The sequence below is a fragment of the Macaca nemestrina genome, chromosome X, assembly GCF_043159975.1.
Source record: "Macaca nemestrina isolate mMacNem1 chromosome X, mMacNem.hap1, whole genome shotgun sequence".
Classification (NCBI taxonomy): domain Eukaryota; kingdom Metazoa; phylum Chordata; class Mammalia; order Primates; family Cercopithecidae; genus Macaca; species Macaca nemestrina.
The window spans coordinates 46,753,658-46,781,344 of record NC_092145.1 but is presented as its reverse complement, the minus strand read 5'-3'; the positions used below and the strand labels follow the sequence as shown (position 1 = coordinate 46,781,344).

The 27,687-nt window shown below is 34.6% G+C and overlaps 1 protein-coding gene across 3 annotated transcripts in view; it reads left to right on the top strand.

Annotated features, from left to right (window-relative positions):
• Positions 1-27,687, top strand: part of LOC105490456 (collagen type IV alpha 5 chain) — a 271,513-nt gene that overhangs the window by 106,573 nt on the left and 137,253 nt on the right. For all 3 annotated transcript variants that reach the window (XR_011618460.1, XM_011756104.3, XM_024795626.2), the window contains 8 exons: positions 440-499; positions 12,482-12,571; positions 17,278-17,322; positions 21,692-21,736; positions 21,822-21,884; positions 24,424-24,477; positions 24,822-24,848; positions 26,572-26,652. Coding sequence is in view for 2 of the 3 variants with exons in the window: in XM_011756104.3 (XP_011754406.2) it covers positions 440-499; positions 12,482-12,571; positions 17,278-17,322; positions 21,692-21,736; positions 21,822-21,884; positions 24,424-24,477; positions 24,822-24,848; positions 26,572-26,652 (465 nt within the window). In the remaining variant the exon portion in view is untranslated. The remainder of the gene's footprint in view (positions 1-439; positions 500-12,481; positions 12,572-17,277; positions 17,323-21,691; positions 21,737-21,821; positions 21,885-24,423; positions 24,478-24,821; positions 24,849-26,571; positions 26,653-27,687) is intronic.

The window sequence follows — 27,687 nt, the reverse complement described above, 5'->3', positions numbered from 1 at the left end:
ATGAAGAGGTAAAGGGTAGTGATAACCCCAAATGGCTGTTAATGTAAGAATAATTAACTTTGAAATGTATGTCTGTGCTTTATATGTGAATATATGTGCATGGGTTTTTGTTGTTGTAAGTAGAAGATGGTGTCGCTTTCCATCTTTAGCCTTTGTTGAGAGATCTCTCATTTTTAGCATCTTGTAAAATGATATTTTTCACTTTAAAATTATAAAAATTATGTTTGCTCATTTTGAAAAGTTCAGACAGAAGTGTATATAATAAAAGGTGCAAGCTTCCTGAGAGGTAACTGTTATTTACAATTTGATATATATTTTCAGATATTTTTCTGGTATTTATCTTACAAGTTTGGATTGTTGATTTCAGTTGAGCTGTAAGTCAGAGTCTGATTTTTGGGTTCATATTTAATGATTTTTTCCCTCTTTCTCTTCCTTATAGGCTTGCTATGGGTGTTCTCCAGGATCAAAGTGTGACTGCAGTGGCATAAAAGGGGAAAAGGTGAGGTCTGAGATTGGCATTTGAAAATTTAGTAAAGCCAGTAAACTAATGTTTTTAATAAATATTTTTTAAAAAAACAGGACTTCTATCTCAGTACTTAAGTAAGTGAAATGAATCCTATTGTACTGCTTATTTTAGAGAGCTTATAAAGATTAGATTATATCTTAGGGTCAGCAAAGATTTTATGTAAAATGCCATATAGCAAACATTTTAGGATTTATGGGACACATCAGTTTCTGTCATATATTCTTAACTCCTTTATATAAATAGACCTTTAAAAGTGACAAAAAACATTCTTAGCTCTTGGATCTTAGAACATGAGCCTCTTGGGGTCTGGATCAGGACTCGTTTCTGGTAACATATTTCTGGCAACCACAGAAGGGACAATAGTGCAGAAACCCTAGCCCAGTGGCTACCTTTGGGTAAGTGTTGGGGTCCTTTAGTATCTGCATTTGGCCTGAGAGCTATAATCTGCCAAACTCTGATTGGTCTTATTGAAAGCACTAACTTACTTAATAGGCAAAGACAGGGGAAAAACACTTAAGAAGGAAGCTAAACATTTATCAAGCTACTAATCTCTGCCAGATACCAGACAATTTCATGTATTTTTATCTAGTCTATGCAGGTTAATAATAGATGAACGTCTATTTGTTTTTTTTTTTTTTTTGAGACGCGGTCTTGCTCTGTCACCCAGGCTGGAGTACAGTGTCACAATCAAGGCTCACTGCAACCTCCGCCCCCTGGGTTCAAGCAGTTCTCATGCCTCAGCCTCCCAAGTAGCTGGGATCACAGGCATGCAGCACCATGCCTGACTTATTTTTGTATTTTTGGTGGAGATGGGGTTTCGCCATGTTGGCTAGGCTGGTCTCGATCTCCTGGCCTCAAGTGATCTACCCGCCTTGGCAGGGGATTCCAGGTGTGAGCCACCGTGCCCAGCTGAATGTTTATTTCTATCTTACCTTTTCCACATCAGCATCTCCTATTGTACAGATATTATGATTACCAAGTAAGTATTGATGAAGATTATATAGCATAAGCCTAACCACTGTAAGTCAGTGAATGACATTAATATTATAAAATAAAAAAGGCACAGTGAATTATAGTCTTATACTAGGAGATGGGGTCATACTCTAGTCTCCACTCTTTGAGGCTCAATATTTTTTAATGAATGAGTTAATGTTGCTAATTATATATGAAGCAGTTTAGGACAGTATCTCTAGGGCATAATCTACTTAGAGGTATAGAAGGTACGTTAGCATATTAGACATTCTTGTAAGTTCTGGAGCAAAGAAACCTATTTGTTTGTTTTGTAATGCTACATTTCCAAGCCCCATTTGACCATGTTATATAGACTTTTCCCCTAACAGAGCAGCTGTTAATATTAATTGGATAGTCTTCTGCAGAACACTTATTTGAGTAACATTAGTTTGATGGGAGTAGTTTTGCAGTAAGGGTGCTTTCTGTAGTGGTGAAAATACCAAGAGGGATTAACTTCATATAATAGTAGAGTGATGTTTATCAGATTAACTGTTCTTGAGATAAGAATGGAATACTCTGGACAAAATGTAATAGCTATGTGATAGTACAAGAAAATAACCAAAGGAAAAAGAGGAGAGGACTCTGCACTTGAAAGAAAGGAAATACACTGGGCATGTTTGCATTTATATGGCTTTTCCCCTGAGTATAGCCCTTAGTCTGCATGGCAAAGGATGGCTAAAACCCAGACAAAAACCCATGGTCTTACTGGCTTGAGTCAACAGACAGAGTTGAGGATGCCAGAATGGCTGGAAAGTGAAGGGGGATATACTGGAATGTAGGGAAACACATTAGAAAGAGCTAAAAAAATTGCTTATAGATTCCATCCAAATTCTTGCTTGAATCCTGAAGTTTATAGTTATAGAGGAAGGTTCATACAACCCAGCAAAAAGGAACAGCTGGAAGTCTGCAATAACTGAGCATAGATTTAACCATTGTCCGTTGAAAGGAGAATGGGGTTTTAAGTTCAAGTTCAGCTGAGTTAACTATGCTATTTCTTAAAATAGAAGTTTAATCAGTACTCTTCAGAGGAAGTTAAGAGAATCCAGAATCTCTCCATATTACCTACGATGTACAGTATGCAATTAAAACTTACCAAGTAAAAGTGATCTACTTCAAGAAAAAGACCAATCAATGAAAACCAACCCTGAGCTAACACAGATGTTGGAATTTGTAGACTATGATTTAAAGCAGAAAATAGAAAAGGAAAATCTCCTCATAATGGGTGACCAAATAAGGAATCACAACAGAGTAATGGAAACTGTATTTTAAAAAGGAAAATTTATATTTTAAAAGCAGAATATAAGAAAAAAACAATTCACCAGATGGGCTTAACAATAGAATGGAGATGGCAGAAGAAATAGTCAGTAATCTTAAAGATAAATCAGAAGAAACAACTCAATCTGAAGAGCACTGAAGAAAAAAATGAAAAAAAAAAAAAAACCAAAAACAAAAAACACAGAATAGGACCCCAGTGACCTCTGTGACAGTGTCAAATGGTCTAATACAAATATAAATGGAGTCCTCTAGGACAGGAGAGAAAGAACAGGAAAGCAAAAAGAAAAATAAATTATGGGACACTAAGAATGACAAGAATTCTCCACACTTGGTGAAAAATATAAATTTAAAGATATAAGAAGTCCAGCAAACCTCAAGCAAAATAAAAATGAAGAAAACTATACCTAGGCCCATCATAATGAAACTACTGAAAAAATAGAGATTTAAAGAAAATCTTGAAAGAAACTAGAGAAAAATTTACACTGTGTATAGTGGAACAATTATATGAATGATGACAGACTTCTCATCAAAAAGATTGGATAACGTACAGCAATGTGAGAACATCGTTGGAGAGGTAAAAAATTTGCAAGCACAATTATTATATACAATGAAAATATACTTCAAAAATAAAGGCAAATTTAAGACATTTTCTCATAATAAAAATAGGGAATTATTCATGAAGAGGCTTGCATTAAAATAAATATAAAGAAATTTCTTCAGGCTAAGGGGAAATCTCACTAGATGGATATGTGAATTTATAGGAGGGAATGGAAAGTAATAGAAATGGTGTAAATATGGGTAAATATAAGAAGATTGTATCTTTTTTCCTCTATTTATTTAACACAAAGCGCTGTTTCAAGTGTAATAACAGAGATTCAAAATACATGAAGCCAAAACTGACAGAATTAAAGGGAGAAATAGACAAATCCACAATAATGGTTGTGATTCTAACACTACTATTTCAGTTGTTCCACTCTTAACAACTTAGGCTTTACTGACATATAAAGAGCCCTATATCAAACAACTACAGAATATAATTTTTTTCAAGAGCCATGGAATTTTCACCAGTGTAGACTATGAGATAGGTCACAAAATGAGACCCTCTAATTACCAAAAGATTAAAAATATCAGTATATTCTCTTATCACAATGGAATGAGTAAGAAATAAATAATAATAATATTTGTAGAAAATTCCTTCTATTTGGAATTTAGAAAGCACTGTTCTAAATAACTGCTGGACCAAGGAAGAAATCAAGGAAAATTAGAAAATGATTTTAGTTACATATTGTTGAAAACTGAAAATTTTGGAATGGGATTAAAGCAGGGCATACGTGGGAAATAGATTTAAATGTCTATGTTAGAAAAGAAGAAAGATTTAACATTGGCGACCTACGTTTCTCACTTAAGAAGCTAGAAAAGGACAAGCAAATTAAATTTAAGATAATGAAGGAAATAATAAAGACAAAAGTAGCAATATATTAACTAGAGAAAAATAGAAAACACGGTCAAAAGTTGGTAATTGATGGCACAAAAGATGATAAGAAAATAGAAAACACAGATTACCCATATCAGGAATGACCCTACAATCATTAAAAGATCAATAAGGGACTATCATAAATCACTTTATAACAATAAATTTGACAGCTTAGGGGAAATGGACAAATTCCTTAAGAAATATACATTACCAAAAACAAAAACAAATGTAATGCGTGATTGAGAATGCGTGTAGAATGAAGGAAGCAAAATATAAATAGCCCTATATATGCTAAGGAAGTTGAATTATCAACCCTTCCAACTAAGAATTCCTGTTCCAGAAGAGTTTACTGATGAATTCTATGAAACATTTTTGCAAGTGACAGTGTCAGTCTTGCATAAACTTATTCAAAAAACAGAGGGATATTGAATGCCCTCCAGTTAATTTTGTGAAGCAAGCATGGCCCTGATACCAAAACGAAACGATGACAAAATTACAGAAACAGAAAACCACAGATCAGTATCCCTCATGAGCATAGATACAGAAATTCTTAAAGTTTTAGCAAATCAGATCCAACAACATATAAAGTGGATGACAGGTTGTGACCAAGTGGCATTTATGCCAGGAATCCATGTTTGGTTTAACATTTGAAAATCAAAAATTGTGATTCACTATATTAAGACCAAAACAAAATTTAGAGCGTAAATATATAAACCCCCATACAATTATCTTAATAGATACAAAGAATGCATTTAACAAAATTCAACATCCATTTCTAATAAAAATTACTCTTAGTAAACTAGGAGTAGAAAAGATTTCCTCAACCGTAAAGGGCATATGCCAAATCCCTAAAGCTAAAATTATACTCAATGGAAAAAGACTGAGTTCCTTTCTCCTAACTTCAGGAACATCTGCTCTCACCATTTCTATTCAACACTGCCAGTACAGTAAGACAAGAAAAAGAAATGAAAAAGTATCCAGATTGAAAAGGAAGATATATATTTTTTGTTTTTTTGATGACGATATGATTTGTCAGTGGAGAAAATGTTATGACATATGCTAAAATACTCCTAAAACTTATAATTGAGTTTAGAAAGATCACAGAATAAACAAAACCAACAAACTAAGATCAGTAAAGAAAAATCAGTTTTATGAGCAATGAGGAAATAATTCCCTATTCAATAAATGGTGCTGTGATAACTGACTAGCCATATGTAGAAGAATGAAATCGGACCCCTCCCTTTCACCATATACAAAAATTAACTCAAGATGGATTAAAGACTGACGTGTAAGACCTCAAACTATAAAAATCCTAGAAAAAACGTAGGAAATACCATTCTAGACATTGTCCTTGGGAAATGATTTATGACAAAGTTCCCTAAAGCAAGTTCAACAAAACAAAAATTGACAAGTGTGACCTTATTAAACTAAAGAGCAAAATAACAAAATAAACAAAAGAGTATAGCAAAAGAAACTATCAACAGAGTAAACCGACAGCCTACAGAATGTGCAAAAATATTTACAAACTATGCATCCAAAAAAGGTCTAATGTCCAGAATCTATAAGGAACTTAAACAATTCAACAAGCAAAAAAAAAAATTTCTAAAATGGGCAAAGGACATGAACATATACTTCTCAAAAGAAGACATACATATGGGCAACAAATATGTGAAAAAATTCTCAATATCACTAACCATCAGAGAAATGCAAATTAAAGTCATAATGAGATACCATTATCTCAGTTAAAATGGCTATTATTAAAAAATTTAAAAAATAACAGATGTTGGTGAGGTTGCAGAGAAAAGAGAGTTCTTGTACATTGTTGGTGTAAATTTGAATTAGTTCAGCCACTGTAGAAATCAGTTTGGAGATTCTTTAATCAGTTCAGCCACTGTAGAAAGCAGTTTGGAGATTTTTTAAAGAACTTAAAACAGAATTTCCATTCAACCCAGCAATCTCAGTACTAGGTGTATACCCAAAGGAAAAGCAACTGTTCTACTGAAGAGACACATACACTCATATGCTCATCACAGCACTATTCACAATAGCAAAGATGGAATCAACCTAGATGCCCATCATTAGTGGACTAAAGAAAGTGTGCTACATATACACAATGAAACAGTATGCAGCCATAAAAAAGAATGAAGTCATGTCCTTTGCAGCAGCATGGATGCAACTGGAAGCCATTATTCTTAGCTAATTAAGGCAGGAACAGAAAACCAAATACCACATGTTCTCACTTTATAAGTGGGAGCTAAATACTGAGTACACGTGGAAATAAAGATGGTAGCAATAGACACTGGAGACTACTAGTGGGGGAAGATAAGGGGGAGACTGTTGAAAAACTGCCTATCAGGTATGACACTCACTACCTGGGTGATGGGATCATTTGTATTCCAAAACTCAGTGACATGCAATTTACCCATGTAACAAACCTGCACCTGTATCCCCTGAACCTAAAAACAGGTAAAAAAGAACTGTTATACAAGTGGAATCATAAAGTACGTGCCTTTGTAAGACTGGCTTTTGTCACTCTGCATAATTCCTTTGAGAAGCATCCAAGTTACTGCATGTATCAATAGTTATTTCCTTTTTATTGCTTAGTATTCCATGGTATGGATCTGCCAAAGTTTGTTTAACCATTCATCCATTAAAAGACATCTGTTTTTGTTTTTCTTTTCCAATTTGAGAATAGATGTGACATCAAAAACACGATCCACCAAAGAAAATACTGTTAAGTTGTATTTCCTCAAAAGTAAAAACTTGTTCTCCTCTAAAAGTATTGTTAAAAGAATAAAAAGATAATTCACAGTCCAGGAAAAATAATATTTGCAAATTACATATCTGATAAAAGACTTGTATCCAGAATATATAAAGAACTCTAAAAATTTAATAATAAAACAAACAGCTCCAAATAAAATTTAATTATAAACAAATTGGAAGAATATTTTGACACTTAATAAAAGCAGATATATAGATGGCAAATAGATACATGAAAAGATGCTTAACATTGTTAATTAGGGAAATGCAAGAGAAAACCACAATGAGATACCACCATAAACCTATTAGAATATCTAATAATAACTTTTAGCCAAAGCAAGTATAGATGAGAATGTGGAAGCAACTGGAACAATTATAGATTATTGGTATAAGTGGAAAATGGTCTACAAAGTTTGGCAATTTCATAAAATGTTAAACACCTATTATATGACCCTGTTGATTCCTAAACATTTACCCATGAGACATCAAAGCATATGCCTATGTAAATCTTGTACATGGATATTCATAGTAGCTTTATTTGTAATAGCCAGAAACGGGAAACAACTCAACTTCCCATCAACAGGTAAATGAATCAACACATTGCAGTATATCTCTACGATGGAATACTACTCAATAATAAACAGTAATGAATTACTGATATTCACCACAACAAGTTTGAATCTCCAAGTAATTATGCTGAGTGAAAAGTTAGACAAAAAGAGTACATTCTTTATAATTCTATTTATATAAAATTCTAGAAAATGCAAATTAATCTACAGTGACAGAAAGCAGATCTCTCATGGCCTGGGGTGGGTAGGAGTAGGGAGATGGGTATAGGAATAAGGAAGATATGGGCACAAAGAAGCTTCTGTAATGGATTGACTATGTTCATTATTTTGATTGTGGTAATGGTTTCTGTATTAGTCCATCTTTGCGCTGCTATAAAGAAATACTCAAGACTGGGTAATTTATAAACAAAGGAAGTTTAATTGACTCACAGTTCCGCATGGCTGGGCGACCTCAGGAAACTTACAGTCATGGTAGAAGGCTTAGGGGAAGTGGGCACCTTCTTCACAAGGCAGCAGGAGAGAGAAGAGTGAGGAGCTGAGAGGGAAGAGCCCATTACAAAACCATCAGATCTTGTGAGAACCCACTCACTATCAGGAGAACAGTGTCGGGGAAACTGGCTCCATGATCCAGTCATCTCCCACCAGGTTCCTCCCTCAACACTTGGCGATTATGTGGTATACAACTCGAGATGAGATTTGGGTGAGAATCCAGAGCCAAATCAGTTTCACTGGTGTATATATGTGTCAAAACTTTTGGCCAGGCATGGTGGCTGACACCTGTAATCCCAGCACTTTGAGAGGCTGAGGCAGGTGGATCGCTTGAGCCCAGGAGTTTGATACCAACCTGGGTAACATGGTGAAACCCTGTCTCTACAAAAGATATAAAAATTGGCTGGGCATAGTGGCACACACTTGTAGTTCCAGCTACTCAGGGAGGCTGAGCTGGGAGGATCACCTGAGCCCAGGAGGTCTAGGCTGCAGTGAGCTGTGTTTGTGCCACAGCACTCCAGCCTGTGCAACAAGGTGAGATCCTGTCTCAAATAACCACCCCCCAAAACAAACAAAAAACCCCCAAACTTTTAAAATAGTGTACTCTACATATGTATGATTTATTGTATGTTAATTATACTTCAGGAAAACTGCTTTTAAAATGTTTTTAACATAGAAATAAAACATCTAGATTTCCCTGAAAGGAATGTCTCCAAGTGCACATTGCTAAACAAAGAAAACTTGCTAGACCCCTGATGAGATCAAGTTAACCAGTTAAAAATATAAAATCTGTGTCACAATCAAACATTAACTAAACCAAGTGTGCCTCTGTCAGTGGCATCAGCATTTACTGGAAGCTGGTAAGGAATGCAAAATCTCAAGCTCTGCAGCTGACCTACTCAATCTAACTCTGGTGTCGGGGCCAGGTAATGTGTGTTTTAATAAGTTCTCCAAGTGGTTCTAATGCAACTTTAAGTTTTATAGCTGACTTAGAGTATCTCAATTTTGGCAGTTGCCAAAGGTCTATTTTCTTGTTCTACCAATTGTAATACATCAGATATTTCTAGTGCTACATAACTACAAAAACAAAATAGACATTATGCAAAAAAGAGAACCAAATTGCCTATAATTGCATTACTTTATTAAATTATCATCTCATTTGTTCATTAAAGGTCTTGCCTTGTCCATATGTTCATATAAATATGTTCATATAATTTCTGCATTTTTACATTATAATCTGAAATAATTTTAATCTCAATTATTATTATAGCAGTTTGTCCTATTTTGTATTTTTCCTATCCTCAGAATTCTAATATCTTCCTGGTTAATTTTTTCTTCCTTGAGAAACTATTCTTAAAATACTTTTTTATTTTAAAGTTGCATGATTATACAACTTCTTATTGTCATTATAAAGTGCGCTTCCTGAAAATGGTAACACTTTTATGGAAGTCTTTAACTCACAAACTAGTCTACTTCTCAGTACATCAGATTTTTATCCTTCTTAATACTAGCTTATGATATATAAACCAGCCAAAGGATCACTAAAAGTTGTCCTTTGTATAATTTCCCCTAGCCCTAAATCTTGTATGTTTTTAATTTTTGACAAAAGCATATGCCATATATTTTATTTAATCCATTAAGGAAGTTTATTCATTGAATGAGAATTTACTGAGTATTTGTTCTGTTGGGCACTTAGAATACAAAGTTGAAGAAGACATAATTCATTAGATGAAGTAGTAATGTGAGGGGAGTCAAAGTTATTACAAATTTCTGGCTGAGGTAGTTGGGTTGTGCTATTTCCTGGAAGGGAGAAGACAGTAGAACATGAATTCAATGTTGTTTATATCAAGTTTGTTCTTATGAAAATTACAAAATTTTTCGTTGTCCTGATTCTTCATATATAAAATGGAAATATAGTGTCTACCTCATATTAACATTGAGAGTATTAAATAAGATAAAACATGGAAAGAGTTTAGAGTAATTATTTGGCATATAGAAAACACTAAATACATGTTAGCTATTATTATTGTCATTGAGTTTTAGGTGCCTGTATGCATTCAAGTGGAGATGTTTGAGACAGTTGCCTATGAGAGCCTAGTTTTTTAGGAAAAAGAGTTGGTATTTTAGATTCCCCGGTAAAGAGAGAGAAGGTCAAAAAAGGAATCCAGTATAATATCAGTATTTAAAGGATAGGCAGAGGGAGAGAAATATTATTCCACAAAGGAAAATAAGAATGATATTTTTATGCAAATATGGGCAGGCAGCATAAACCAGTTTTTTTTTTTAAGTTTGACCTTTAGAAATAGCCATTTTCTTTTTGTGTTAGCAAATTACAGTAAAATCTACAGTAGTTAGAGTAGGCAACAACAAATGTCAACCTTCCCTACCATATGTATTAGGAATTAGATGGAGGATCCCACCCCCACCACATCCTTGCTCAAGGCTTCTATAGTTTCTACTTAGTAACCTTAGTACCTTTCAAAGGCTCTGGTATTGATTTTTGAATTCCTTTTGCTACTGTCTGGTGGTTGCCCTTCTCTTTTCTTTACTATAATATTGCTCACTCTGCTAGATAGACCATGATATTATTTGACTGTAGTGCAAGGAGATTTCAGGATATATCATTTATAGGTATATGGTTTTATTAGTATCAACAAAATTAAGCTTTTTAGCACCTCCACTTAAAATTTTTAGCTTATTCCTCTCTTATCTGTAGGCGAGATAGCAGTTTTGCTTCTGAGAAAACATGACTTTCTTCAAGTATTATCCCCCAGTTTTGGCAGAGATATGCTCTAAATACCAACTGGGATCCCAAAATGTACCTGTTTTCCTTTCATGAAAATCTACTGTAACTAGATTTTTTTTCCTTTGTACTTTCTTTCTGACTGTAATTTGTGATCAGATTTCTACTACTAGCTCTGCCAGTAATAATTTGAGGGAATCTATCTCTAAAAATTTTAAAACTTAATTTCTTCCCCTTGTTTTATTTCCTTAAAAACAGTTGTGTTGAGGTTAATGAATACTAAATTATCATAATTTAATCACTAATTAAAACAGCAAAGGGATATATGTCTAGAAAATAAGAAATGTAGTAATATGTCAGCAATAATTATTGTCAAAAGTACAGGAATATTTCCGTCTACTGGAAACTGACCAGAAGTAGTCTTTTCAAAGTACTTGTATTTATTATAGGATGATTATTGAATTATTCAGCACAAAATCATCTAGGGTTTTTAGACTAAACTTAGTACTTACAAAACACACACACACACACACTTTCAGAGTAGAAATAAAAGTCTGCTGTACCTTAACCTCTAGAGATATGTGTCTTCAATGGCCCATTAGTCAGTCACCTAGTAGATATGGATGCTTTCTCTTTCTCAGGTGCTGTCCAGGCTGTCACTGTGGGTAGGATCTGTTAAGAGGGTTCCCAGAATGAGGTCTGACCAGAGACAGCCTTCAAGCCTTAGGAAAGTAGAGGAACTACTTGTAGCCCCGTAGTTGGGAGCATGTGCCATGAAGCTGTGAGCCTTCGGCGTTCTTAAACTTCATAGTGATGAATTATCTTTGTGTAACTGGATCCCCTAGTGTTGGAGTTTATACCCTTATTAGGATTGGCTGTATGCAGATTACCTAACCCTAATATGTTAATCTAAATACCATTAGTACACATGCTGGCTCTGCTACCCCACCTTTCTGGCTGTACAGATATTCACATCAGGCAACCCTACTGTAAAGGTGCTGATAAGATATGGTGGGTCCTCACAGGTAGACAGGCAGTCCTCCTGTCCTGGTGATGATAAAGGCTGCAGTTGGAACTCAGACGTGAGTCATAATTCAGGTAATTATTCTGAGTAAAGGAATTAATGGTGGTGTTTTCTATATACTTTTGTTTTCTACAGTGAATGTGTATTCCTTTTTAGTATTAATTTTACAATTAGAAAAGGTAATGAAAGTTTTGATGTTCTGAAGGTTTTTTTCTGGTTAATTTCAAGCCTGGGAACTTGTCTGATGGTTTCCTTTTACCCTTCCCTGCTCCATACTTATTTAATGTAACCCTTACAGATCTAGTTTCCTGGATTTATTGCTATCTTCCCTGTTAAACTCTTGATGTCAGTATGTTTAAATCTCATTTCATTTCTGATATGCTTTTTACAAGAAAGAAAGAGATTACCATATATGATATAATTTCCAGAGGGTTTATGTTTTCCCCCCTCACATCTTAAGAGGTTTTCTCATGTTAGTAGATACTGTGAATTTGCATAATTAAATTAAGTTAGTTTTGTCTAGATAGTCATGTGATCTTTTTGAATCTCAACTATGCCTGTGCTTGAAAATTCACAAATGACCTTACCTTTCATTCTCATTTAATTTCAGGGAGAGAGAGGGTTTCCAGGTTTGGAAGGACACCCAGGATTACCTGGATTTCCAGGTCCAGAAGGGCCTCCAGGGCCTCGGGGACAAAAGGTATGTATCATGTTGCCAACCAGTAACGCCAGATGAATTAAGTCATCTTAAATGTGGGACTAGGTGTCACATCAACTAAAAAGTTACTGAATTATAGCCAGAAACTAATACGTAAATGAAACAATGGAATGGCAGGCAGTCTGTACTTTATTGTATTTTGTTAAAAAACTAAATATTACTGCCATGTTCAGATGCTTTTGGAAGATGCTGTTGATTTTATGTAGTTATTGACTGCCTTCACCAAAATTAAGTTCTGTCAAGAGCTTAACTGAGCTGGAGAGAGCTGAACTGCCAGTTGTTAGAGTAGCTGATTAAGACAAGAAGCCAAAATGAAAGTAACAGTCAAACCTTTACTCACTTACTGCAATATTATAAGCGGAAAGTTAAACTGGAGAAAGTGCTGACTCCCCCACTGTTCTATTTGTCCCCATGGTGCATCACCAGCAAAGGTCAGATGGATCAGCACAGATGTTGGAAATCATTTGACTGCTGAGGGAGCTCAGAACGAAAAGCTCCTGCAGTTGTATGGACCCAGGGGCAGGGTGGGAGAAGGAGAAGAGCTAGGAGTGGAAAAGTACTGAGTCAGAGTGCAGAAAAAGTATTTTTATGGTTTCTTTCTCCTCCCATAAGAAGGTCTCCACCAAAAGAGGCCTTTAAATGCAGAAATGCGGTTGAGCACAGCCGGCCATGGGAGCCTGAATCTTTAACTGATACTCACTTCAGAGATTGCAGTGCATTAGCTGTGCACCAAGTCTGCTATGTGGAGAGTAGCTGTCCCTTATGAGGCTTACCAAGAGGACTTTGGTTGGACCCAAACAGTCATAGGTGTTTAGACAAGAGCCATATTCCCAGTTCCATACCTTGATTTTTCAGGACCTGAGTGAGAAACATAAGCTGCCCCACCATGGACCTGAATGGGTTGGGCTTTAAAGGACTCTGTCAAAAACAGGATAATGTCTGAGGCCACAGTAGATTATGGTCATGATATTCTAAGCAGGATGATCAGGCCTGCTTGGAGAACTGCATGTAAGCATGAGCCCCAGCTATTGCCAAACCAATAATAGATGTCCCATAGCCCACTTGATCTATGTTAGAGAGCCAGGAGGTTTTTTTCTTAAGTCTTATGATGGACTGTTCTACTTTGCCAGTTTTCATGGATCTAGGTACAATATGAGGTGCTGGCAATCACAGAGACCCCTCAAAATTGGCCAGCAGGCAGTTAAGGGCTTTATGGTTAGCTAACACTACATGGGCCAAGGAGTTGAGGCTAGTCTGCTTTGTTTCCAAAGCAGTGTCATTAATGACCTCAGCGAGGGTCAAAGACAGGTTGTGAACAACCTTTCCTAACTGAGTGACGCTGACAGTGAGAAAAGTTGTCTGGAGTATTCCCATGAGTAGACCGTAGGTAATGCCAGCTGGCAATTCTCCTGAATAACCGGAGTCTATCTAGTTTTGGAGTTCTCATTTTGTTTTATGTAATGTTTTATGCTTAATGAGAGGGACTGTTTTGAATATTTGAGTTATCTCTTATCAATGTCCTATTATGTATGTTACATTGGTAGGAATGTTGAAGGCCTGATTTTTACAAAAGAAATAATATCCCAAGAAGAGTGCACACAGTTCTGGGAATGTAAAATCATTGGTTACCATGGGGATCAACCAGACAGAAGTCCCTCCTGGTGGGCAGAGTACTTGAATGAAATTGAAATATTTTTGTAAGGTGGAGGCAGGAATAGAGAAATAAATTGCCACCACCATCGAGGCCAAAATGGCTCCAATGACAGATCATATGTCCCTTTTCCCAGATAATTCAATTACTACCATATGGGACAGGAGTGAGTTGACATCTGAGGAGGTATTTTGTTCCTGTGGTATCAGAGACAATTGTTGCAGTCTATCAGGTTCAATGTAATAAAGTTAGGGTACCTGAAGTACTAAAATGGTCCATGTTTAGAGAAGTGTCCATTCGTAATAGCAGCGCAGCAATCAGATGTTTATCTGCAGGGTTCAGCGATAAGGTGACATATACATTAGTTTGTGAAAATCAGAGTCGTGTAAACTACATGGGACAGGCAATCAATGAATTTAGTAAGGTGGAAGTCACAAGGTTAGTCTGTGGGAGAAAGGGAAGAGAGGTTAGATCCCTACCCTCCAGCCCCATGGATCAGCTCATGGATCTGGAGGTAGTCTCAACCTATCAGTTGTGGGGACTCTGTCCATTGACTGCCATGTGGGCAGTCTGTCCCATATCATGAACAAGAATAGCATCTCAATGTGCATATTAAGATATGGAATTGGAAGAGACAATAGTGAACTTAAGACTCAGATAATTTTCTGGGTTTTTTTTTTAAATGACTCTTTTGGCTGAGTGCCTTTTTCATCTGTATTAGGTAGACTGGTGAATTGATATATGAAAGGACTACTTCTGATCATTTGCCTGGAAAGGAAAACTGGCTTAAAACCCTTTTTCTTAATTTTATTATTTTATATAATGTTGGTACATCATGTTGTTAGAGTATTAAGGAAATCAAATGGATACTTACTAAGAAGTCTTTCCAATAAATGGAGAAAATTAATTTAAATGCATGAATACTTTTTAACACTTAACTATAATCAGAGCTTAGATTTTGGGAGAATGTTGGTCATGATCTCTGGGAGGATAGCAGTACATCAGGTAGTTTTGTTAGATTTAAGAGCAGAAGGGACCTGTGCTAAATTTCTCAAGTAGAACTTTAGTACTTAGAAAACAGCAGGACCCTAAATGTCTGCATACAATTTTGGTAGATGAACTACTCAACTGAATTTCCTGTCTCTAATGGCACATCAAGAGCAAGAGCAACAGAATGATTCTTGTGCACCCAGGAGTAGCACAGAAGTATCAGAGATATCTGAAAGAGTCAAGTGGATGGAATTGAGCACTAACTCGGCAGCAATCCATGCATCCTATTGGCATGGAACAACTCAATGAATACCAGCTTGGACTAGACCGTAGCACTCCTCAACATATTGGAACTAGTTAAGTTATCCAAAACTGAGACACGATCTTGTGAAAATGAAGTGGCAACTCCAATGGACTGAGATTAAACTTCAGCCATGTTATAGAAATTGGCATTTTGGAAGAGAATTAAGTTAAGCTACAGGAAAAGTTACATTTCTTGTATCTAAGTTTACTTGGGATTAGGGACTGAGTTTCTTGCACCCCATGCTTGCTGAGAGATGGCAGTTTTAATAAAGATTTGTGTTCAATTAAAATAAGTTACCTAAATTCGAACTCCTTTGAAATAATTTAGTATTAACTAGGACTATTCTACAATAACATGATCATTTATAAAGGTGTGCTTGTATGCAGGTTAAGTTTAGAAAGCAGTCCAATTTTTTTTTTGTGATTTCATTTCAATTATCTGAAAAGAGAGAAGGTAAACTGCTTTCTAAACTTTCAGGATTCTGAATTTGAAGCATTGTGTGCTTCTATGTCCAGTATGACTCCATGTTTCCCCGAACAGCTGAACTTATACCCTTTATGTGATTGGGTATTCTGGTACATGTGTATGTTAACATATATACTAAGTCAAAAAACTTGTAGGATTATTCTTTAATCTGTACACTCGGAATTTTAGAAAGGTTTTTTTATTCTAAAAAATCAAATTTAGTTAATTTTTGATAGGCAGTATGTTCATGTCATTCAAAATAAATTAAGAGGGTATACAATTAAAGTTCTGCTTTTCACCTGTGTCCATTAGTCCCTGACTTATGCACACACACTTTAACAACCTTTGTTTGTAAAATAGTAGCACATTGAACACACAGTTTGACCTTTGTTTTTAATTTAATATACATTGTAGACATCATATTATCAATATATACAGAACTTCCTCATTTTGTATAACTGCATTGTATTTCATTGTATATATAAACCATAAGTTAACATTGTGTACATATAAACCATAAATTATTAAGCTAGTCCCCTGTTGATAATTATTTAGGTAGGTTTCAATTTTTTGCTTTTAAAAGTTCCTTTTCCTTGGAGCAGAATTAGGTTTTTTAATTCCGATTTTTTAAAGAAAATAGTTAATGAAAACTCAGTGAGGTAAGACTCAATTCTCAGTAATGCGGTTGTGACTAGAAATGGGTACATATATTAACATACACACATGGGTAGGTTCTTTTGTATGGAACTGACAGCTAGAAAGGAAAGTTTATGGTTCTTTTTAAATCGTTCTTAAGCTATGCCAATACAAAGTGCATTATAAAACAAAGCAGAGGTTTAAAAACAGCAGATTCAAGAACAGCACATATTTGGGCTCAGAGATGATGCTCATTATATAAGCATGGCAAGCAGATTAACATAATGTGGTAACTGACCAGATTTTCAGCTCCTATTTTGTTTATAAATAATTTGGAGAATGACTGTATCAATATTTTATCTTTGTTTTCTTGTATGATTCATAATTAACTTTATAGGTATAAAGTTTCATTCATATGTCAGCGATTTCCTTCTCAGGAAATAAAGGCCTTTCTTATTTGGGGTCATACAATTTACCTCAATGCTTTCAGTCTCAATAGTAATTGCTTCTTCCTTGGGTGTATAAGTTTTTCACTAACTTTCACAGATGTTTACAGTAGTTTAAATCTCCTATTTTATAATTGAAAATTAGTCATTTGAGGACTTTTTTGAAGGAAAAAACTAAAAATATTGCATTTTTCAGGGTGATGATGGAATTCCAGGGCCACCAGGACCAAAAGGAATCAGAGTAAGTAGTATTTTCTCTATATCAAATACTTTGTTGGTGGAAACAGATAAAGAACAATGAAATATTATGAGACAGTTGGAAAAGACCCATATTAAAAGGCAGGAAGATAAATACAGTCTTCAAAAAATTACATTTAAGAGTTGGTATGTGTCTGTAACTAACCCTTCTTTAGTATTTTGATAGCTATTATATATATGTGTGTATATATATGTCTATTTAATATAAAATGATTTTAAAGTAGCTTATGGTTGAGAATTATGAAAGTCCTGAATTCTAAAGTTTGTCGTTTAATTAAAAATCTGTATCATATAGTTGGTTTAAACCAGAACTTCCTAACTGGTGTGATTATCTCAGCCTAGGTCCAGAAGGCTGGTTACCTCAGACTGTATATACTCCTAGTGTACCATGTATAAACATTATCATTCTTTTGTGTATCTGGAAGAGAATAAGTTTAGTTAAAACCACTATATTAAAGAATAACTATTTTGGAATACTGCATTTCTTCAAATCTAACATGCGTGACTTTTCAAGTCTTGAGGCTCTGAAAAGTAAGGATGCATCTCAAAATTGAAATGTACATTTAGTATAATTTTTTCTCAAAAGCTTTTAAGTTGACATATGTCTTACCGTGTATTTTACAACTGAGAGGAAACTGTAGTTTAAAAAATAGTACTGGCTTTTAAAAAATCACATTTTCTGAACCTCAGCTTCTTCATTTGTTAAGTTAGAGAGCTAAACAGAACAATCTCCAAGGTCCCTTTTAGCTCTGAAATACCGTGTTCATAGATTGATGAAGCTCCCTAATTTGAAAATAAAATACATAATTGGTGACATAGCATGTTTACATGTGTGACAAAGCTAACCATTTGATCTTCAGAAATTTAGTAGATGTATAAATTTTACAAACATTAAAAATATTATATTTGCTATATACTTCTTAAAAGCATGTAGCTTGCCTTGTGTGCATCTTATGACTGATACGGATAGGGTACTGGAAAAGCAGGGAAGAAACTCAAAACCCTTAGTTTATTTCAGCAGACATAATTCTTTATTTTTCTGTAAAAATTGATATCAATATACTATTAAAGCTCTTTATAATAATAAAAATAATTTTTAATATCCCTATAGTTAACATTAACTATGTTCTATATTCTAAGCACTATTTAGACTAAAAAGAATTGGCTGTTTTCTCAGTTCTCATTGCAGGTGTTTGAGAGTGCTTTGATACTCCATGTCCCTCAACTAGAACTCCAGTTCTTGGGAATAGGTGGCCTGATAGTTTCTGCATCCTCAGGTGTCAGCTCACAGACAATTCTTGACATGGAGAATTTTGAAGACATTATTGTGGAAACTGATAAAAATATACAAATGTACAGAGCATATAGTATAATGACCCCCCATGAACTCATCACCCAGCTTCAAAAATTAACAACATTTTGATAGTTTTGTTTAACATATACCTTACCTCTTTATTTTTTGGAATATTTTAAGGTAAATCCCTTGCATCATTCATTCTACCAATGAAAACTTCAGCATGCCCCTCTAACTAACAACCACGTAACAACTAAACCATCATCATACCTTTAAACATTAGGAATAGTTTTTCAGTACTCTGACGTTCAGTGCACATTCAGTTTTCCTCAGTTGTCTGAAAGATGTCCTTTTATAATGGTTTATTCAACTTAGACCCAAGCAAGTTCCATGTATTGCTTTGGGTTGCTGTTTATTAAACTTGTTTTATTATGCCATCAGAAAAACTGGGTCATTGTACTGCGTTCCACATTCTGGATTTGGCTGATTTGTTTCTTCATGATGTCATTTAAATTGTTCCTCTGTCCCCCATATTTCTTGCAAATTTCAGGTTGCCTTGGAAGAGGCACTAAAGAACTTTCTGGGAGTACAGAATTGTACACTTAAGATTGGTATATTTTGCTGTATGTAAATCATACTGCAATAACATTAAAGAAAATAGGAAAAAGTATACTTTATAGGTAGTGTTGTGAACTTAACTATTGAATAACCTTATGCAGCATGAATATCAGGCTATTCTTTTTTTTTTTTTTTTTTGATGTTAGGTTTGATCAGTATTCTCAGATAACATTAGCCTGATTCTGCCATCAAAAATTTCCCTGTCAACTTACACTAATGATTTGGCACCCATGGATGGTCATTATTTTGTTCAGACTTGCAAGATGCTGATTTTTAAAATTCTATTAATCATTCATTTATTAGCTGGAATTCTAATAAGGATGAGTTGCTACACCAGAAACTTCAAGTGGTCATCAAGGAAAGTTCTTTGACTTTTTGTTTTCATCATATGCACATGGAATTTGTGTGTTTCAATCAATTGTAGTCATTTTTTTGAAGGCCAGTTTGTCCCATCTTTTGCCTGTGAAAGCCTTTTAAAGTTGACTCCTGTCCTGTGTTCTTTTCAGAAAACTCCACTGATCTTTGATAACTTCTTGCTTTTTGGCACAGCAAGCTCTTTCAGGCTCATCCTTTGCATTTTCCCTTTAGATCTGAAATGGGCCATATCTCTGATTCCAGGTTCTTTTTAGTGAAAAATGTGATTTAGATACCACAGTCTGAATGTTACGGGTCTTTATTGCTACTGGATTTGTCATTGTTTCAATGTCTTCTCAGTGGAAATATGTATTTTTAAGAGAAAATTAACATGAGTTCATATTATTACTTCCAATTGCAATTTAAAATTAAGAAAGGTTTTGTATACTTATTATCTCTCCCCCTCATCTCTCTCTCTGTTGAGGTGAAAATGTTCATTCCTAATAACATAAATGTAATTTCTTATTAATATGCTTCAAAATAACAATGTATAATTTAACAAAATGACAATTTAAATTTTAATAGTGATAATAGGATTCTTGAGAGCCATTAATTATTTATTTGCTGGGATTTTCCCCTTTGAATTGACCAGTTTTGCTAAAGAATTACAGTCAAGACACCACGTTTGATGAAAGGCACTTGAAGTAATTCTTTTCTCTATATGGTTTTGTCAACAACTTGAAACATAGGTACACTGGATCCAATTTATTTTTCATTTTTAATGATTTCCTTTTTTACCTTTTAAAAAATTTTTAAATTATTTAAAATGTCTATGTGGTTTTATAAGACAAGGTGTAGTCAGAGATGCTTCCCTTTCTTTCTTGCCATTTCCCTAGTGTTTTAATCTTCCTTTGAGAGGTAATCATTAGTTTTTACACAGTAATCATAGTTTTACATGATGTGAATGTGCCATAATTTATTTAGTCATGTTCCTGTTGGTGGTCATTTGAGTTGTGTATTAGTCTGTTCTCACACTGCTTATAAAGACATACCCAAGACTAGGTAATTTATAAAGGAAAGAAGTTTAATGGACTAACAGTTCCACATGGCTCAGGAAGCCTCACAATCATGGCAGAAGATGAAAGAAGAGCAAAGGGACATCATACATGGCAGCAGGCAAGAGAAAATGAGAGCCAAACAAAAAGGGAAACTCCTTATAAAACCATCAGATTTTGTGAGACTTACTACCACAAGAACAGTATGGGGAAACTACCCCCATGATTCAATTATCTCCCACCGGGTCCCTCCCACAACATGGGGGAATTATGGGAGCTACAATTCAAGATGAGATTTCATTGGGGACACAGCCAAACCGTATCAAGTTGTTTCTAATTTTAACTATAACTGGTTATATGATGGTTTCTAAACTTTAGCTATAAGAATGCTGCAGTTGTTAACTTTGTTTCTCATATTTTGTTTCATAATTTCTAGGGTATCTTCAGGATAGATTCTTAGAAGTGAAATGCTAGGTCAAAAGGCAAATGCATGGGTAACTTTGCTAGATATTTCCAAATTTCCCTCCACAGCGTATGAATCTTCATTAGCAGTATATGAGAATACTTTTTCACTATAGCCTCAGCTACAGAGAATATTGTCAAACTTGTATTTTTGCCAATCATGACAGAGAAATTTAAGAATTTTGGGAGTGATCACTGTTAATGTCTTCAGGGGCAATATATTTGCTCCTCCCCCATCCCCTGCTGAATTAATTTTTCATCACAAACCTGGGAGATCTTTATCTGTTAGAAGAGACATTTCATCCACGAATTTGCCTCCTCCTAATAAGTGCAATGAAGACAATACTCCCTCGAATTGAAGTTTCTTTTATAGTTTTCAATAAAAGAGACTTTTAAACACATATAAGAGATTTTTCTCTAATGTTTCAAAGAACAATGAGTGGTAATAAATAGTGAGACACATTTTTTCCAAATCTATTCTAAAATAATTTTCATAATATCCTTAGGTAGGATATTATTTTATTGTTATTGGTTGTCATTTAGTTTAAGGATTTTATTTCTTCTTATAGGGTCCTCCTGGACTTCCTGGATTTCCAGGGACACCAGGTCTTCCTGTAAGTAGCATTTCACTTTTTAGTTTGAAACCTCTTGAAAAGTAATCTAAGACATATTATACATGTGTTGTGTTGCTTTTCAAAGGGAATGCCAGGCCATGATGGGGCCCCAGGACCTCAAGGTATTCCTGGATGCAATGGAACCAAGGTGAGATCCATCCACTTAATCTTAGGTAGTATACTTGACAATAATTAACTTAAAAACCTAAAGAAATCAATATGAAGAATGTAGAAGAAGGGATATAGTGGCTTCAGGTCTAGGATATTACATAAAGTATGCTCTGACTATAATTTTCTATATATTGAACTATCAATAATTTCATTAAACATTTATAATTAGGTGGGATGTTGCATTGGGTTGAAGATTACTTACCAAATCCTCTTTTGGCTTTAGCATAAAGTAGGATGAGAATTAAAACAGAATTAGGACATATATGTTTCAAATATTATATCAGTTGTTGAAAGTAACACTTCTGAATGTCATTCATTTGCTTTGCCATTATTAAAAACCTAGGTACAATTTATGTTTTCAAATATTTCATGTTTTTAAGTTTTTTTAACACACCAAATAACTTCCTTAAGAAAAATCTTAAAAAATTATATGTAATGCAGCACATCCATTTTTACTATAAACCGTCAGTATGAAACCTGAAACTTCTTCATCGGCAAAGATGATACGTTTAACAATTTTAAATAACCGTAACTTTAGATACGGCAAACTTTTTGTTTCTGATCCAATGTTTCTTCTCTTTAGTCAACTGTTGGATTGAATATAAAGTAATAGATAGCAAGAAAAAATGAGGAAATTTTGCTCTTTTTGTAAGCTTACATATTATAACCAATTCTTATTCCCTCCCCTTTCTCCTTTTCCTTTAGGTTAATGCAATATATTGTTATTCTCTGTATTTTCTTTTGGTATTTTCTGTTTTTCACATAATATTCTGTAAAACTATTCATAAAATACCTTAGATCCTTTTTTCTTTGTTTCGTTTTGTTTTGTTTTTTGAGACGGAGTCTTGCTCTGTTGCCTATGCTGGAGTGCAATGCCATGATCTTGGCTCACTGCAACCTCTGCCTCCCGGATTCAAGTGATTCTCCTGCCTCAGCTTCCTGAGCAGCTGGGATTACAGGCATGTGCCACAATGCCCAACTAATTTTTTTGGTATTTTTAGTAGAGATGCGGTTTTACCATGTTGGTCAGGCTGGTCTCAAACTCCTGACCTCTTGATCCACCCGCCTTGACCTCTCAAAGTGCTGGGACTACAGGTGTGAGCCACTGCGCCTGGCCAGATCTTTCTAACTAATGGCATATGTCAGATTTTATATAGGGCATATTTTTAAAATAACTCGAACAAACTATTTTGCATTACAATGGCCATATTTTGTGATAATTACTGTACTATATACTTGAGGCAGTACAGTTCTTTTCATCTCCAATATTTCTTCAGGTCAATGTAACCCTTGTTAATAATAATTTTTTAAATTTGGGATTTGTGAGGACCAATCATGTTCTTCATTTTAGCTAGGGCAACCTTAAAGTAATAAGACCAATGTGGAGTTAGTTTACCTGATACATTTCATGTTAAATTGGACTAAATTTTTGTGCCTTGTCTGGTTATTTGTTTATTTTTATATACTTACTTATTTTTGCCAGTGTGCTTTAAGCAACAAACAGACCACTAGCCAAAGTTTCAAATTTGAAGGCCCAGTGTATCTATAATCAGGACAGTGTGCTATATGATTAAAGGGAGCATTGATTAACTTGTGTTTCAGGCTTCCAATTATGTGAGTAACAAACTTTAAACAAATTAAATTGTTTTATTATGCATATTTTAAGTCTGAATGCTTTTCTTACATTTCTTACTATGTAAGTAAAAGAATGAACTTTAAAGTTGGAGCCACAATATATAGGTTTTTTTTCTTTTTCTCTCTTTTAAACTTGATGTCTAGGCCACTTCCTTTCTCTCGGGACCTACTTTTCCCATGTGCAACAAGGTGGAGAGAAGGGTATTGGACTCACAAAGACACAACAGTAGTAATTTTATTCTTTCAAACCTTCTGATGAAGTTGTTTCTAGGATTACCATGGCGTATAGGTATTTGAAATGAGGTTGCTTTGGTGTTCTTCAACAATTTCAGCTTTTGTTTTCTAAACCAAGTGTCCATATTAGTACTGGGTGCCTAGAAAACATAATGACCTGCAATTGCTAGAACTATTGCTATTATTGTCCTCTTGGTGATATTAATGGCCTTCTTTCTTACCATCTTTTCCCCTTTACAAAAATAATTTGAAATCGTTTACGATAAAAGAAAAATGTAATAGAGCAGTTAAAGTAAGAATCTATATAACACGTGGGCAGGAAATTGGGGCAGATCATTAACTATTAAATGTGATGATAGGAATTTGTGGCGTGATTGTCTCAAAATGTCTTTGTTGGAAGAAAAGAACTGAGGTGGATGATTTTTTTTCTTTGCTTCTGATTGGGATGGATGAATTGGGATAAAAGTTGAATTGATATGGATAGTTGATATTGAAGTAATTGGAAAGTGAAGGCTAATGAACTTTTTGGCAATCTGGTATGTTTCAAAATGGCTTTTACAGAAATCTTTTCAAGAAGTCATATCTTGATGGTATAGTTATTCTTTGTTTCTTGTTCCTCCATGCTCTTTATTTTTAACTCCTTCTAGGGAGAACGTGGATTTCCAGGCAGTCCCGGTTTTCCCGGTTTACAGGGTCCTCCAGTAAGTTATAAAATTTGGGATTATGATGAACACAGGAATTAACAAAAGAAGCAGACATGTAGTGAGAAAGCCCAGTGCATTCATGTGGAACAAAGTAATACATTTTAAAGTAATAAACTAGAGGAAAATGTTTCAAAAAGAAGTTGGTAATATAGCTTTCTGCTGGGCAAAAGCAAGAATTTTATATGTATATAAATGTCACCTCTAAGTATCCTAAGATATATCCTATTCGGAAATGATGCTACAGCAGTCTACTCAGTTTATACTCTATTTAGAAAGCATTCTATAATTGACTTGTTTCTCTCTCATACATATAAAATAATCCTTTTTCTTTTTAATAATAGGGACCCCCTGGGATCCCAGGTATGAAGGTAAGCATCTCATCCTGGGGAACGAATGTTTTGAATAAAATATTAGGATAGCCCGCAACTTCAATAGGATAATGACTCAAACTTCTGTCTTAAAATTGATGTTTTAGAAGTTGTGCAGGTATAAACTTACAAGCTTGTAAGCTTGTAAACTTACAAGTAGTCTCCTGTGTTCCCATGGCTTTAAGTACCTTGTATGTGCTGATACACTTGAAAATGTGTATATTAGACTTGAGTTTCTTTTCTGACACTTTAAGTCTTCATCTTCTTACACTTTGATACAGTTGACCACCTACTCTCTGTAGAATTATTTTTTTCCCTGGCTTCTGTTACACTGTCCTTTCCTGATTTTTCTTCTGCACCTCTGGTTATTCTGCAGTCTTTTATGTAAGCTCATTCTTTTATGCCCATCAAGCATCAGGTCACAGTCTGTACTCCTTCTTCCCAGAAATATTATTAATGCCCATATTATTGATTACTATCTAGTTACTGAATACCAAATCAGACTTTTCTTCTGAGTTAGCTATGTGTATTCATCAGCCTCTCTGACATCTCCACATGTTCCAAGTAAACCCACCCACAAAATAAACCTGCTCCTCCCTCTGGCTCCTCGTATCTCAGATTTACATCTCTATATGTTATGTACACTTTTACATGATCTCAAAACCCGGAAGTTAACATTTATATTTTCCATTCTTTCACACACCTCCTCATTCAATTCCATCACTAAACACTAAGTGTGCCTATAAAAGGCATCTTAAATTCATCCACTTTTCTTCATTTCCACTATTACCACGTTAGTCATAATGTCTCATCTTGATTACTGCAATAACCTCTTATCTAGTCTCTTTTTTTCACTACTGCTCCATCCTTACCTCCCCTCCTGTTTTATTCTTTACAAAGCAACCAAGAATGATGTTTTTAAAGTGTTAATTGATAATTTAATCTCCCTGCTTATAAATCTTCAAGGACTTTCTACTGTGTATCTAAGGTAAAGTCCATAGTTTGTTTGTAAGAACTGCATGCTCTGGTCCTTGCCTACATTGACAGCCTTATCTTAAACCACTAAACTTATCCTTTAGCTCACTGACCACATCAGTCTGCATTTAGTTATTGGGATATGCCAAACGTTTTGCTTTTGGAGTCTTTCGTGTATATGGTTTACTTTGCCTAATATTCTTCCTCCTGTCTTTACCTGAATGACTCATTATCCTTCAAGTCTCAGGCTGAATGTTACCTTCACAGATTGCCCTTCTTTGATTACCCAAACTAAAGTAATTTTCTCCACTAGTTTTTTTTCAATTATTGTACCACGTATTTTTCTTCATAGCCCTTAATATTCGCAGCCCTTGATGTTGTCATCTTATATTTTTACATATTAGGGTCTGTATTTTCCCATTATATTGTTAGCTTTATGAGAACAGAGGCCTTGTTTATCTTCTCTATTACTGATTACCCAGAACCTACCACAGTTGTTGGCAAATACTTAATATTTACTACGTATTTTTTACGAGTAACTGAAGGTACTACACTCTTAATAAATCTACTGTTCTTCAGTGTACTCTGGCCACTTCCTCATTTTCCTTTAAAAGTTTTTTATTACTGAGATGGCCTAATCTTTTAGTACATCTCTGTTACAAATTGAATCTTCAGATCATTTTTGTGGTTTGCTGGTTTTCATGTATAATAACTGTGTCTTAGAACTTCCATTGATGGCTTCTTTTAGGGTGAACCAGGTAGTATAATTATGTCATCACTGCCAGGACCAAAGGGTAATCCAGGATATCCAGGTCCTCCTGGAATACAAGTAAGTATCCGGTGATTTTCTTTTTTTGCTATATTGATTAAACCAAAAGATTACAACAATCCCTCAACCTTTAGTACTCTCTGTTTTTGTCGTAAAAATTATCATCAGATGTTTACTAGACATTACATGTACTTTCTACCTGAAAATAAAAGCAATCTGGACCAGGGAGAATTTTAACAACATCTGCTTCATTCTTTTGCTTTTCTATCCAGTTTTTTGGGGATTGGCAGCAGAAATAGGGTTCTATATTCTTATTCTTGTACTGTGGAGAGCAGTAGGGTCTTTTGTACATTTACAAAAGACCTAATTAAAAATAAAAAGTATGGGTGTCCCATTGAATATATTAAAATATATCATTTGTAACACTATCAGTTATGCATAACATATGAACATATTTTGAAGGCTGAAGGAATACAGTTTATGCATAGTGAACATCAAATGTAATCTTAAGAAAAAAATTTTAGCCTGTAGAAAACATGCATAGAGAGAGCAGTAACTTTCGAATGTAGATTAGGAGGTCAATTTCTCAGGGTTTATATTTCATGATAATTGATTCCTTTGCCCAAAATAAAAAATCAAAACTTTCTGGTAGTTTATCACTAAGATACAAGACTGGGGACTTTTTTCATTAGCTACCTTCTCATTTCTTACTTGATATCACCCATCCACAGTTTTTAAAATTCACTCAATCTTGCCCTTTATATTTTATAAATTGTTATGAAGTAATATTTGAAAATACAACAGAATACATGCAAAATATACGTATGTTATGAAGCATAACTATAAAGTGAACAACATTTAAGAGCTAGAAAATTACAAATGATTTTTAATCAACCTGTGTGTCCCTTGGTAACCAAATCCTTCTGCTTTGCCCCAAGACATAGCTACCCTCCTGAGTTTTCCACTGTGCCTTAAAAATAGCTTTATTATATATGCATATATTTCTAAGTAATAGAATATTTAGTTTTGCTTTATAAAATAATGTAATATTTATGTAGTTTTCTGCAACTTACTTTTTCTACTTGGTATGCTAAG